The sequence below is a fragment of the Lithobates pipiens genome, unplaced genomic scaffold, assembly GCF_037356315.1.
Source record: "Lithobates pipiens isolate NorthernLeopardFrog02 unplaced genomic scaffold, aLitPip1_a1.2 Scaffold_28, whole genome shotgun sequence".
Taxonomy (NCBI): Eukaryota; Metazoa; Chordata; class Amphibia; order Anura; family Ranidae; genus Lithobates; species Lithobates pipiens.
In genome coordinates this window covers 142,221,082-142,236,728 of record NW_027507789.1, presented here as the reverse complement: position 1 = coordinate 142,236,728, position 15,647 = coordinate 142,221,082, and the positions used below count along the sequence as shown (strand labels likewise).

The following is a 15,647-nucleotide window of genomic DNA, read 5'->3' as shown; positions in this document are numbered from 1 at the left end:
GAGTAGGCAGCAACACCGGGGACCAACCTCCTCCTTGGACTGATCTGGGTACTGTCGTCAGACTGCTGAGTGGCGGTTGTTGCTACCTCCTGTTCCTGATCCAATGCCAAGAATGGCTGCACATCGGAAATGTCTTGTGATCGGAAAATAATTCCTGTGACTCAAGCGGAAGGTATATGGTGGTGGTGGTGTTGGTGGTGCACACAGCAGAGAGTGAAGAGGGTGCAGATCGAGAGGGTGAGGAGGGTGCAGAAGAGTAAGGCTGAGTGAGCCACTCAACCAAGTCTGGTGTGTCCTTTGACCTTCTGCAATTTGCCACTTTGGCTCAAGCCTGTTGCTCCTGCCCTACCCCTACCACCCCTGCGGAAGGGCCTGCCTCTTCCCCTGCCTGTCATTTTTTAAATGACCCTGTGACAAAAGTCTCTAGAGAAGTGCAGTATGTATGTGGAAGAAGGTATATAACACCCGCTTCAATTTGTAGTTTTTGGGGGCCACTGGTCTATCACACCAGTTATAATACTTTTTTTAAAATTGCGTTTGTCACTCTTTGTAGTATCGCTGCAGAACCGCTCAGCAGTCACAATGCTGCACAATGGAAATGCACTATACTAGTATTTTATATGTGTATTACACCCCTATATACTGCACACCAAATAGTACACCTATACCAGTCCTTAAAAGGACCTTTGTGGACCTAATAGTAGGTAGCTAGTTGCTAGTGAATTGCAGACTGTCCCTGCTCCAAAAACCAAACTGTCCCTCCCTACAGTGAGAAACGACAGCTGCAGAATCGGTCAGCAGCACAGCAGTGCAGTGCACTATATATGCTTTCTATATTTGAAAGAAAGTATATTATACGTGTACAGCCCTATATACTGTACACCTATAAAAGGACCTTTGTGGACCTAGTAGCTAGTGATTTGCAGACTGTCCCTGCTCCAAACACCAAACTGTCCCTCAGTCCCTACACTGATAAAAGACAGCTGCAGAATCGGGCAGCAATCAGCTCAGCAGTGCACTATAATAGGCTGTCTATATTTGAAAGAAAGTTTATTATACGTGCACAACCCTATATACTGTACACCTATACCAGTCCTTAAAAGGACCTTTGTGGCCCTAGTAGCTAGTGATTTGCAGACTGTCCCTCAGTCCCTACACTGATAAAAGACAGTTGCAGAATCGGTCAGCACTCAGCTCAGCAGTCAAGTATAATAGGCTTTCTATATTTGAAAGAAAGTATATTATACATGTACAACCCTATATACTGTACACCTATACCAGTCCTTAAAAGGACCTTTGTGGACCTAATAGTAATAGCTAATGATTAAACTGACTGTCCCTGCTCCACACAGCGCCCTGTCCCTACACTGACAAAAGACAGCTGCAGAATCGATCAGCAGTGCACTCAGCAATCAGCAGCATAGCAGGCAGCAGCAGTGCACCAGAACCCTATATACCGTACACCTATACCAGTCCTTAAAAGGACTTTTGTGGACCTAATAGTAATAGCTAGTGATTAAACTGACTGTCCCTGCTCCACACAGCATCCTGTCCCTACACTGACAAAAGGGAGGGGGGGGAGGGGCTCAAGCACAGGTTGGCACACTGGGACACTGGCACAGGACTGCACTGCCATGACTGTGGCACTGATCATCTCCTGCACCCCCTTCATAGCCTGCCCTGACCTTGCCTCTCTTCCATGGCCTTCATGCGCTCCTGAATTGTCAAAATTTCACAGATAAAAAATAGAATGATTGTCGTTGTCCATCCCAGATTCACTTAATACTTTTGTTATGTCAGTGTCCATGTTGTGGGACTGTGTGCACAGCTAGTAAGTATTTTGTGGCTGAAAATATGACCTGGAGGTTTGTAAGGTTCGCCTGCCATTAAAGTCAATGGGGCCCGCCGCGAACTTTGCAGTTCACAAACTTTTGGCCGTGTTCGCGAAACGTCCAATCGGAAGTTCGTCCATCACTAATCATTAACACCATAAAGTGCTTCAGTGATCTCCCTGTCAGGGCTGGCTTAGCCCTTCCTTCTCTGGGCTGGTTGCTCAGCTGTCAGCTAATTGCCAGCTCTCATCTCTCTCCACGGTTACCAGCTGTTCCTGATCATGCTCGTCTGACCTGCCTACTTAAAGCTGTCCAGCTCACTTCACCTCTGCCTTCGCCTTGGTCACATCACAAGAAACCATCTCCTGCGGTTCTGTTTAAAGACTGGCTTGCTGACATCCCTTCTGGCTCCTTATCCTGCTTGCTGTTGCTCTACTTGGATCCCGATTTCTGGCTTGGCTGATTACCCGCTCCTGGTTATTGAACTCTGGCCTGGCTGACTACTCGATCCGGTTACTGGACTCTGGCTATGCTTTGACTATGCTTTTTCTATTTACCTTTTTATTTTTATTTAATAAACAAGTGTGATTTTAACCGGTTCCCGACCAGCGCACGACGATGTACGTTGACAGAATGGCACCGGCAGGCATATTGGCGTACAGGTACGTCCAATATTCAATGCCGCCCTGCCATCGGGAGCGTGCCGCCAGCAGCACGCTCCCGTGCTGGCTCGGGACCCCCGTGAGTCCGGTCGCGGGACCCGTGGACTCGATCGCCGTGGGCATCCCGCGATCGTCTCACGGGACGGCTGAATGGAGGAAATGCCGTGTAAACAGAATTTCTCCATTCTGCCTAGCAACTAGTGACGCTGATCTCTGCTCCATGTGATTGGAGCAGAGATCAGTGTACACTAAATGAAAGCCCAACCCCCCCACAGTTAGTAACACACCCCTAGGAACACTTAACCCCTACACTGCCACCCACTGGTTAACCCCTTCACTGCCAGTGTCATTTACACAGGAATCACTGCATTTATATAGCAGTGATTACTGTATAAATGACAATGGTCCTAAAAATGTGTCAAAAATGTCCGATGGGTCCTCCACAATGTCGCAGTAACAATAAAAATCGCTGATCGCCGCCATTACTAGTAAAAAAAAAACATAATAAAAAATTATTAATAAAAATGCTATAAAACTATCCCTATTTTGTAAACGCTATAACTTTTGCGCAAACCAATCAAACGCTTATTGCGATTTTTTTTTTACCAAAAATATGTAGAAGTAATACGTATCGGCCTAAACTGAGGGAAAAAAATTTTTTTATATATTTTTGGGGGATATTTATTATAACAAAAAGTAAAAAATTATGCGTTTTTTTCAAAATTGTCGCTCTATTTTTGTTTATAGCGCAAAAAATAAAAACCGCAGGGGTGATCAAATACCACCAAAAGAAAGCTCTATTTGTGGGAAAAAAAGGACGTCAATTTTGTTTGGGAGCCACGTCGCACGACCGCGCAATTGTCAGTTAAAGCGACGCAGTGCCGAATCGCAAAAAGTGGTCTGGTCTTTGACCAGCAAAATGGTCCGGTCTGTAAGTGGTTAATTGTACTTCTGTCTGATTCATGGTTTCTGACACTCCCAACACCAAGTGAATTTCAAACTCACCGGAGCGAGTAGCTGCCATCTCAGCAGCAAAAAAGCCCAAAGTAGTATTCTGATCCAGCAAGGAATGTAACAGCATAGGGACTCAAAAATTCTCTCCTCAAGAACCCTTCAGCTACAGGTAAATGAAGCTCACCAAGAGCCATAAAAAAGGTTCCAATGGGGTAGTATTTATTGGAACAATAAAACAAGAGTCGACCCAGAATCAAGCAGTGGCGTGACATCAGTACCAAATTCTCCACACTGATGCGTTTTGACAAAACGTTATCAAAGGGTCATGTGGTGCTGTCGTTTGCATGTGTATATATATATATATATATATATATATATATATATATATATATATATATATATATATATATATAGTTAAACAGAAGTGGACTGACAAAGAAGTGGATACTTTGAAATGTATCACCCCATTGTCCATTGCCTTTTCAGACTCCCTGTTGATGTCACTTTTGGTCTGATGACTCCTGCATTTCACGCTGGTTGCCACTGTGATTCACTAGTGCTTCTGCATTAATTTACGAGCCTACCAGCTACAGGATTACCATCCATCCTTCAGACATGGCAGATGACATCGGGCTAACCGGCTACCATGGCTGTTGATACACAGATATGCATTTATATCTCAGTTTTATGTAAGTTGCCAATTGGTTTTTAATAAAAGCATTACTTATTGTTAGTATGGAAATATTTTTTCATGTAGCTTTTGCATATGAAAACATCAAAAACAACTGAGATTTCAGAAAAGGAGGCAGGATAGTCTTAAATTTAAGATTTTCACAAACTGCCTGAATTAGAGCTGAAACAAACGCCTTTTCACAAGAAAGGGAAAGAAAGAAAAATTGTTTTATCCTCAGGAATAGAAAAACTATTGTCAAGATCTTATGATTCCAGGACCTCACCTTCAGACAAGTCTTAAGAAACAGGTGACTGCGTTGAATGTTTCCCAGACACTCTGCTGTCAAAAACCGAAATACCCTAAAATCTTAGTTACAAACACTATCCATAACTGAAGTCAGGGATTCCAGGGTAAATGAGGAAGAAGGGGCAGAGGGGTAACTTATTAGGTGAGATAGCAGGGGCAGATGCACCTGGGGCAACTGTACAGATGGCAAAGTGAAGCAACTTTGAAAGCTTTCGTGGTGGTGTGAAAACCAGCACACGCAAAAGGGTACATGAGAAGTGAGATAGCAGTGGATGTACAGGCCTCATCTTGAAATTAGCCATGTTACCCAGTAGAAACTGAATATCACTGTACAATAAAAAAAACTGCCACGAACAAACCACTCAACAAGAGTGAGGTACACACCCAGACAGATACCTAAGGGAGGAAGTTATACTGGAAAATAAAAATCTTCTGTCTGAAGGAAAGAACCCATTGTTTATAATAGATCTTCAATAAAAACTGTTTCTCAATGAACATAAGAGAAAGTAAATTTACAGACTTCAGGATCATTCTAATTTTTAGGAGTGGCTATAACTAAAGGAAATTCAATGAAGACATTAAGTTATTTGTATTCTGACCATAGATAAATGCCAAGTCTTCACCAAATTAGGGGGAAAAAAAACACACTATTGGCAGAGCAAAAATAATTACAAGTGTAAATGAAACTTGCTGTATCTCATATTATCTATTTAAAGGATAAGTTCACCTTTCAGAATATGTTACACCCATATTCAGGGCATAACATGTAACATGTTATGAATGTTTTCACATCCTATGCACAAAAACATAGGAACTGGGGTGCAGAAAAATGGCAGCAAGTGTTCAGGACTGATGAGTAAAAGTTCAAAATATACTATATTACCAAAAGTATTAGGATGCCTGCCTGCACACGCACATGGATGAGCAAGTTTGGGGTGGAGGAACTTGACTGGCCTGCCCAGAGTCCTGACATCAATCTGATAGAACACCTTTAGGATGAATTAGAGCTGAGACTGTGAGCCAAGCCTTCTTGTCCAACATCAGTGCCTGACCTCACAAATGTGCTTCTGAATAAATGGCCAAACATTCCCATAGACAGGACAGTAGCAATTGGTGAGTTTGCGTGTCAATCTATCAGTGTACCGCCTACCGCTGTTCGTGTCCCCTCCTTTACTTCTGGATTTCGCTGGCGGAGTTTGTGTACACAGAAGTTCCAGTTGTCCCCGCAGAGGGCTGTGTCTGCCTGCCTAGCCGACTCCACTCATAAGGGAGTCCAACTGATCCGGTAAGGACCCTTGGATACCATCACTGGAAGGATTTGTTTTTTGCTGAATACCACTTGAGGGGTTCATCTGAATATTTCTCTCATCTGTATTATTCTTATCAAGGACACTAGTATTATATTGTGTTTTATTACACTTGAATTAGAAAGGACAATTCATTTGATGGTCTAATCTGCCTTTTTTATTTGTGAGGTTTTTACATTTTCATTGTGATTTCTCTCATTTCACATTTTGTAGCTAACTTTATTTGTATATTATTTCACGTTTGCCATAAGGATATTTGATGGTGTTTAGTTGCAGCTTTTAAAAAAATTTTTTTTTTTACATTTTCTAGCGTGATAGTTTCTTCCTTGAAACAAGCATCTAGTTATTGCTATCTGTGTGGGTCCTGGTACACCCTCCTCTTCTATTAAGCCCAAAATACACACCCTAGCCTCTGTGTACAATTATGTCCCAAACACAGAATTTATTTTTCCCATTATTCCTCTCCAATGCCTATACAGTTTGGGACATCGCCAAATCATATGCACCAGGTCTCCCCTTCTATCCCCACATCTTTGACATTCTGCATTTGGCCTCCTTCCAAACAAAAACTATTTTGCAGGTGTGTAGTAAGCCCTGTGTACCAGATATAAGTGGAACATAATTTGCGAAGAGGAGAGCGAGACCTTAGGTCCTAGTGCCAGGACCCACTTCCATTGCTCCTCTGTTATTGTCCCCACGTCTTTCTCCCACTTACACTTGTTACCGGGTTCCACCTCTCCTTCCTGTCCTGCTTCCATTATATGCTTATACATATTTGATATTAGCCCTTTGGATGTTCTGGCATTTACCAGTTTCCTTAGAAGAGGCATTTCACTCCACTCTGGTTCCTTCCCACTGAATTGTTTATCCAAGGCATGCCTGACCTGTAAGTATCTATAAAATAGTCGGTTTGAAATCTCATACTCTCCACTTATCTCCTGAAATGATTTCAGTGTCCCTGCCCTATATAACTGTGTTAGGTAGTGGATACCTTTCTGGTCCCACTCCTCTATTTTCCCCATTACCTTAAGTTCCTTTAAGTTTTTATTGCCCCATAAAGGGGAAAACTCAGAAAATCCGCCATAACCCAACATGGCCTTGACGGATTCCCAGATCCTCACCATTAACTGTGTTGTTGGGCATCTAGATCTAAAAGAGTCCGCTTCCATTGCCTCCACTGCTGTACTATGTCCGGTGTCATTCAGCAGCAACCTATTTCCTACCTCCTTTTCTTCCGATAAGTTGCTTCCCCTCAGATACTGAATTTGTGCCGCCAAAAAGTAATGCCTTGGACTTGGCAATGCCAGGCCTCCCGCCTCTCTCGGCCGCCGCAGCGTCTGTAGGTGGATCCTGGCCGCTCCGTTCTTCCAAATTAACTCCCTGAAAACACTGTCTAGTTTTTTAAACCAATGTTTTGGAATCCATACAGGGGAATTATGTATTACATATAGTATTTGCGGCATCCACACCATCTTGATTAAATTGCACCGCCCAACCACCGAGAGAGGCAGGCAGCTCCACACCCTACTCTTCTGCTTCAGTTTTGCCAAATGGGACTACGTTTCCTGCTATAGATTGTCCTGGATCCCTTGTTATATTTATGCCCAGGTATTTCATTTGGCCAGCTACCCTAATTTGGGATGCCTGTTGCTGGAGTGATTCTGTTAGAGGGTCTATTGGGAGGAGTACCAATTTTTCCCAATTAATTTCGAGCCCGGAAAACTGTCCAAAATCTTCCACCAACCCCATAGCGGCCTTCAAGGAAGACTGAGTATCCCTGAGAAATAGCAAAACATCGTCTGCATTCATGGCAACCTTTTCCTCTCCCATTTTCCTTTTGAATCCCTGTACCCCCTGGGAGGTTCTTAATGCAATAGGCAGTGGCTCCATGGCGATGGCGAAAAGCAGGGGAGACAAAGGGCACCCCTGTCTTGTTCCCCTCTCCAAATGGATCCACTAAGTACACTCCCCATTAATTTTTATCTTGGCCCTTGGTCTCTCATATAATAATTTTAACCATTGAACAAATTGGGGTCCAAATTGGAATTCCGCCAAAACCTTCCACAAATGGTGCCACTGTGCACAAGTGTAGAACAATTGATGGGTAGAAAGGATGAACCACCGCTCCAAAGTAATCCTCGAGGACTGAAGCTCTGTCTCCTATTGATGAGCCCCAGGTGCTGACCATTACACACACACTGAGCAAACAAGCAGGACAAAACTCTGGATAGCTGCACACTGGAAAAAGTGTTGAATTCCCAACTTTAATTGAAACACATCAAAACAATATCAAAAAATCCACAGCAAAAGGAATAACAGGGTACAGGAAAACACTGGCGCGTTTCGCACCGTAATCAGTGCTTACTCATAGCTAAACAATTGAATGGGGTTTGATGGTAAAGGGTGGTCACACCAAATATTGAATTGATTTGAAAGGGCAGTAGGGGGAATCAGCACTGCACATAGAGATTAGGGTGTGCCCAGGCACACCCCCTGCACACACCTATGGGCGTGCATGACTCATTAGTGTAAAAAAAAGTGCAATTTCAGGTGGAGAGTAGTTTGGAGGATGCCCAAATTTATTTCTATTTTGGACTAGGAAAATAGGTATTAAATATAATCCACTGCCGTCACCTTACCCGAGAATCACGACTGTTATGATTTCTCATGAATGGATAGAAAGCACCAAGCTGACTCCATCGCACACAAAGCTCTTCAGTGGTATCTCCAACAAATCCGCAAATGTCTGCCCCAACCAGAGGAACTCCATACATATTGAATAGCAATATGGCTGTAACAAAAACAGTGGAACTACTGTAAACTTCCATATTAGTTATATAAGGATTTGACATATTATAATGGCAGCTGTGAACAGATTTTACCTGGTATCGTGTAATATAGCTGTTCCCAGGTGCTGTAAACATCCCCTGTCCAATGACCAGCAAAGTGCCCATGGCTAGCAAATGTGGACCGAGAGATGATGAAGGGGCGTTTCCCACGGATCTTCACTAAAGCACTAGTAAACAGCAACAAAGTTTCATTAGAAGAGGTCATGAAATGAGTTGAATCATCAAACAATAACAACACATTCCATTAAAAAAAAAATAATAATTTATATATCGTATTTTCAATGGTTTCTCTTTGAAATCCAGTTTTCTTTTTTTGTTAACATCTCTATTAAGCACCCAAATATTAGGCATGACCAACAGCTTATCCAAGCAGTAGCAAGAAAGGGTGGAGAAATCCTATACTGTCTGTATTTACTTCTCTCACAGAGTATAACACTTTAAAATTCTAGATATAATAAGTACAATCCATTATTATTTTAGAATACCTAGTTGTCATGTTAAGACTACAGCTGTGGCAGTTAGTAGTCAATGTGTATGCACAGGGCCGAAACTAGGGGGGTGGTATCTGCCCTGGACACGGCATTGAGGGGGGTGCTACAGCTGGTACCAATCCTCCTGCTTCTCCACCTCTACCTCCTGCTAGCGAACCGCGCTGCCCCCCCCCTCCCCCTTCCTTCTGTGGTCCCCCCCCCCCACAGCACTCACCTCCTCTCCTTGGCTAGTTGTGCACTGCGGCCAGCTGTATAAAGACATGATCCTCAGGAGTCGGCACTAAGAAGCTCACCATACGATCGGGAAGACGAGCAGCCACACAAAGTTGTAACATAACCTTCCTCGGGATTAGTTCTCCTGGTTTTTCCTTCCCCCGCTCTCCATCTACACTCCCTGCGGCAGCAGACAGGATGGAGTGCGGGTAGAGGAAAGAGCAGGAGAACGAGAGCCAAAGAAGGTTATGTTACAACTGTGTGTGGCTGCCTGTCTTCCGGATCCTATGATGAGCTTCTCAGTGCTGACCAGAGAATTTATTGCACTTTTATTGCATGCATGCTAAACAGAAGAGGTTTACATTTCTACTCTAAATATACATCATATAAATGCAGTATTTAATCAAGTATTTTTGTGTTCTTTCTGGTTCTCACGTACTGGTATGATGCAATTGCTTCTGAGAGACCATACAAATTATGAAGGTTGTAGTGAGAGGAGATGTTCTGCTGACTAGAGGTGCAAATGGTAGCGTGGCGCAGGGTACCACCTTTCACAGCTGCAATGACATAAAACAATATGTGTCAAGAAACAAGCACTACATGAGCAACAGTAGAGGTTAAAAGATATATAGCTTTATAGCTAAAAGGGAGCCTGTCCTCTTTTTTGGGAACTCTTAGCCCTTGTACACACGGTCGGAGATTCCGACGGAATGTGTCCGATCGGACCGTATTGTTGGATAATCCGACTGTGTGTGGTCTCCATTGGACTGTTTCCGTTGGAATATCCGACGGACCAAGTTTTCCAACTTGTCTATAAAATTTTCCGACAACATGCTCCGATCGGACATACTCCGATCATGTGTAGCCTACTTTGACGGACACGCATGCTCAGATCAAATTCCTAGACCAAAGCTATTGGCTACTAGCCTGAACGTAGTCCCGTCGTAATGAAATAACGTCATCACGTTATGTACAATCGGATTTTCCGACAACTTTGTCCGACTCTGTGTATGCAACAGTTTTGGACAAAATCCGTCGGACAAAATCCAATGGATTTGGTGGTCAGAATGTCTGATCGTGTGTACAAGGGCTTAGAGACGTCCATACATACAATGGTAACTACACACATAGTATAAGAAGATTGGTAAAGCTGAATTATAGCCTTCCCTTCAGTCTTGCACAGTTGTACAGGCACTTCTCTTGTACTGAAATTGCTTAATCATTTCACTGCACTCTGTGAGAATCTCACACTGTGCATTAGAAGCTGTAGCAAGTCACATAGAGCCCATGTAATGTAAGACAAAGAAAACAGGGCGCACCAACCTTGCCAAAGATTGGCTCTGAGGAAGAGGGGATCACCCCTCTAAATGCGTCAGGCTTCTGGAAGGTCCTTTGATCTGCTCATAACAGTCTCGGTGACCTGGTTGTTTTGTGTCTACTATGGACTGTGAAATGCTTTTATCTTGAATATGTTTGTGAGTAAATCTCTTTTTATACAAAATACTACATAAGTAATGCACAAGGTTGGTGTGCACTCTTTTCTTTGTTTTACAGTGGTTCCCTCCGATGCTTGGAGGGCAACTAAACCTGTGCTTTTCTCTGATTCACCAAGAACCTGTGATATATCCATTTCCATTACACCACTCTTGAGCGCAGGAGAATACTATTGTACTGGTTGTTAGAGCCCATCTAATGTCCTGGCTAAAGGATTATGATATGATCATTCCTATAGACTGATATATACCTATCAAGGCAATATGATCTTTGCATAACTTTTTCCAAGAGCTACCTCACTGATTGCATTAGGACTTAAGGGTTTTAGGAGGAGTATTGAGGACAGGTGCTGTGATGTTTTCATCTGGTTTTTATTACGCTGTGTCCTCACTGGCAATAGTCACACACTCAATTTGTCTTGGAGACTGACAGTAAGATACAACATTTTGAGTGATCATCAGAACAGGAATGTAATGGAAATCTTTCAATGGAGACACAATTGTTGGAGAAATAACTGTCTAAAATTGACTGCATTTTCAGGGTAGGAAGTAAAGGAAAACCTCTGTGATGGGGTACTAACAGCAAAAATTAACTGACAGGAGATTTTTTTTTTTTACTTCAATCCATTTTTATTGGTTAACAAATACATGTGTACAATAATTCTATTGGAGCTAAGTAATAGCCATCACACACATTTATCCACAATAATATAAAAAGCCATAAACCCCTTTTGTGGTCATACCCTTATCTTGAACTCAACTTCCTCCCCTCCCCCCGAATGTACACCAAGAGTACCAATTTGACCCCAGTCGAGTTTCTGCTCCACTGGATGGGAGTGATGGAACAGGGCGCCGGCGAAGCTAGAGGGGGCGGGAGTCCTCAACTTGTCTGTCTGATATACCCGAATATGCAGCCCACTAGTACCTAGAAGGGGGGAGAGGTTCCTTCCTCTCCCTCCGCCCCTCCCCCCATCAACGTACCAGGAGTTAATGGGGCAGTAGCACAAGCTACCCCTCCGACATCCCCCCCCAACGAACAGCCCATCTCATTCAGCCAATGGCTCCATAGGCCCTCAAATTTCTTTAAGTTATTTTGCTTAATATACCACACCAGATCATAGAGCTAATGACTAATCCATTCTGCCGAGGAGGGGGATATTTTAGACTGCCAGTTCAATGCTATTAATCGCCTAGCCTGGTTTAGACATCTTAACACTGCTATTTTTATTGGGGTTTGAATCCTGCCCTCCTTGAAACTTCCCAGAAAACAAAGCTTTGCCTCTGGCTTCAATATGGTACCAAAGGTTCTATTTATCCTCTCAACTATTTACACCCAGTATCTGAACAATTTTGGGCATTTCCATACCATATGAAGCAAATCCCCTGATGCTCCACACCTAGGGCATTCATCTTTAGGTATCACTCCAAATTTATACATTCTTTGAGGAGTGTAATAAACTCTATACATAAAATGTAAATGGGACAGGGGGATATTGAGACCAGGCTCCCTTGTGCTAGAATCTTCCCCCATTGTTCCTGGGTTATTGCCACTGAGCCTCTGGTCCATCTTATTCTACTCTTATCGGGTCCTTTTCCGCTTAGATTTTTATCTCCCAACTTGGCATATATTTTAGAGATCAAGCTTTCCCTGACCTACGTTTGACTATTTCCTGAAGTAGAGGGGTTTTCACCCTTTTCATAGTTAAAGACTTGAATTGAGCCTGGATTCCATGCCTAATCTGTAACTATTTAAAGAAAGCCCTGCTTGAGATGTTAAATTCTTGTCTGAGGGCTTCAAACGGCTTCATAAGATTGCCTTTGTATAATTGGGTCAACCTTCTAATTCCCTGGATTTCCCATTCTCAAGGTCTTTCTATGTTTGCTATTTCATCTAAGTTCCTTATTGTACCACAGCGTGGTATACTCGGTCACACCGATATATACCATCAGCGATTTTGTTACCTGCCACACTTTGCTCATTAAGTCAATGGTGGGACACCTATGGGCGAAAGAGTTAGCCTCCAATACCTCAACTAGTAGGTTATGGGGTGCTCCTTCGATCACCATTTTATTGCTGGAGGACTCGCTACCCAGGATCCCACCCCCTACCATATGCTGGAGTTGAGCTGATATAAAGTATAATCTCGGGTGCGGAATAGCCACTCCTCCCCTCCTGGCGGGAAGCTGCAATGTTTGCAAGCCAATCCTTGCTTGGCCTTTCTTCCAAATTAAGTTCCGAAATAAGGATTCAATTCTCTTAAACCATTGTTGGTTAATCCAAATTGTGGAATTATGGAGAATATATAGCACTTGCGGGAGCCAGATCATCTTAACTAAATTGCAGCGTCCTGCCATGGAGAGAGGGACACGGCACCAAATGTCCACTTTTTGTTTTAGTTTCGCTAACAGTGGCACTAAGTTGTCCCTGACATGATAGTGACAGTGATTCACATCCCGAGAGATCCAAACACCTAGGTATTTCAGCTTAGATACCACTTCCAAATAGGGGATCGTGGGGAGAGGTTGATCCCTCAGTTTATTCAGTGTTAATAAGGCTGACTTGTTCCAATTGATCGTTAACCCAGAGTGTTGTCCAAACTCCCCCACCATTTGTATCACCGTATTTAATGTGGAATTTATATCCCCGATAAAAAACAAAACGTCATCGGCAAATAAAGCAATTTTATCTTCCCCTGAATTGCGTCGGAACCCCTGGATATGCGGACGCTCCCTCGTCAGGACCGACAGGAGTTCCATTGCCAAAGCAAACAAGAGGGGGGACAGGGGGCATCCCTGCCTCGTCCCTCTCTCTAACTGAAATGCCCGGGGAGAATATGGTGCCCATTTTAATTTTTGCCCTGGGCTCATTATAAAGTAGCTTTACCCATCTAATGAATAAGGGGCCAAAGCCAAAACGCTCTAACACTCCCCATAAATAATCCCATTCCAAGCTATCAAAGGCTTTGGTAGCGTCCAAGGCCAAAATGGCCTTGGGGCTTTCATTGTCGGATGGAATTTGAACATTTAAGAAGACTCTTCTAATGTTAGTACTCGTTGTCCTACCGGAAATAAAGCCTGACTGGTCTTGCTGTATTAATTTATGAATATATTTATTAAGATGGGTCGGCAAAACTTTGGCTAAGATCTTGACATCAGAACATAACAAGGAAATTGGTCGATATGAGGAAGCCTCGCAGTGGTCTTTCCCCTCCTTAGGTACTAAAGTAATATTAGCTTCCGACATCGAGTTGGGAAGTTTACCCACCTCCAATGCCCAATTCAATGTTTCTAAAAGCTCTGGCAATAACACGCTTGTAGATTACTACTGGCAGCCCATCCGGACCTGGAGACTTTTGGTTGGGCATTCTTGCTACTGCACTTTTTAGCTCTTCTAACATGACTGGCGCCTCAAGGTCTATTTTGTCCTGGTCCGACAAACATGGAACTGTCAACTGACTTGGGAAGTTAACCGTTCCTGCCCCCCCCCCCCCCCCTCCCATTTAGTGGACCTATATAAGACTTCGTAATACTTACCCAGTTCCTCTATTGTCTCTGTTGGGCGAGTGGTGAGATCCCCTTTCGGTTTTTTAATTGCCTGGATCATATTGGGGGATTTGTTGGTCTCAATCAAGCGGGAGAGAGTTCGGCCGACTCTCTCCCCCTCACCAAAATAATACTGCCGTTGAATTATGCGTTTATTCTCCGCCCTTTTTATGAGTATTATTTTATAGGCTTGTTGTCTATTCAACCATTCCTTCTGTCGCTCGGGGGTCGGATCTTCTATATACAGTCTCTCTGCTTGAGCAGCCCCTTCTCTTATTACTCTTTCCTGCTCCCTCGTCTTCCTCGTAGTTATAGCCACCTGCTGGATTAACAGGCCTCTCAAGTAGGCCTTCAGGGAATCCCATACCATTCCGTGTGTCGATGAGCCCCTATTAATTTGCAGAAATTCCCTTATCCTAGCTATCAGTAGGTTAGAATCCTCAATCAGTTCAAGCCAACAAGGGTTGATCTTCCATTCCCCTGGGCAAGTATCGCCCCCTGTTCTTATGGTGATGGTCACAGGCGAGTGGTCCGAGACTCCTCTAGGCCCACATTCTATATCTTGTACTAGCAAAATCACCTCCCTACTCCCTAGCACCATGTCTATTCTGGAAAGGGTATGGTAAGAGCTTGAAAGGCATGAGTACTGCCTTTCTTGTGGATGCCGTGCTCGCCATAAATCGCTCAATCCTAGTTCCAACAGAAGTCACTGCAGCTGGCTCTCCCCCTCTAACTTGAACCCACCAGGCTCCTGTCCAGTACCTCATTAAAATCACCTAGGGCTAGTATTGGGATTCCTGGTTTGTCCAGGCCAAAGGCAAATAACTTATACAGGACCTCTGGTTTAAAAGGCAGGGGTATGTAAATATTTGCTAATATATATGGTTGTTTGCCAATCTAGCAATATAAAAATACATATCTACCCTCCTTGTCAATAGAAGACTCCCTACAAAGATAATTCCACTCCCCTCCTAACCAAAACACTCACTCCCCTAGAATAGGAGTAGAAGGAGTGGTAGTAGGCCTGGAACTTTCGGTTAGTTAACTGGGAAGCTGTGGTTGGGGTTAGATGTTTCTCCTGGAGGAGTACTATACCAGGTCTCCTCCCTTCCAACTCTAGTAAGACCGCTGCTCTTTTGTTTTGATCGCCCCAGCCCCGAACATTCCACAATACTATAGTCACTCTATTAATTTACATAATTAAAGTCAAAGCCAGTACAGAGGAGGATAGGGAGGAAAGGAGCGGCCCCATCACCTGTTGGTCAATTTTATTCTAGAAAGTGAATGTCCAATTAATGCATTCCCATAGGAAGGAAGAGAGAGA

At 43.5% G+C, this 15,647-nt stretch overlaps 1 protein-coding gene across 1 annotated transcript in view; it reads right to left on the bottom strand.

Annotated features, from left to right (window-relative positions):
* Positions 1 to 15,647, bottom strand: part of GAA (alpha glucosidase) — a 215,772-nt gene that overhangs the window by 65,271 nt on the left and 134,854 nt on the right. Inside the window, exons 12-14 of the mRNA XM_077459632.1 lie at positions 9,727 to 9,844; positions 8,617 to 8,750; positions 8,374 to 8,525 (exon numbers count right to left, since the gene is read on the bottom strand). Of these exons, the coding sequence (XP_077315758.1) occupies positions 8,374 to 8,525; positions 8,617 to 8,750; positions 9,727 to 9,844 (404 nt within the window). The remainder of the gene's footprint in view (positions 1 to 8,373; positions 8,526 to 8,616; positions 8,751 to 9,726; positions 9,845 to 15,647) is intronic.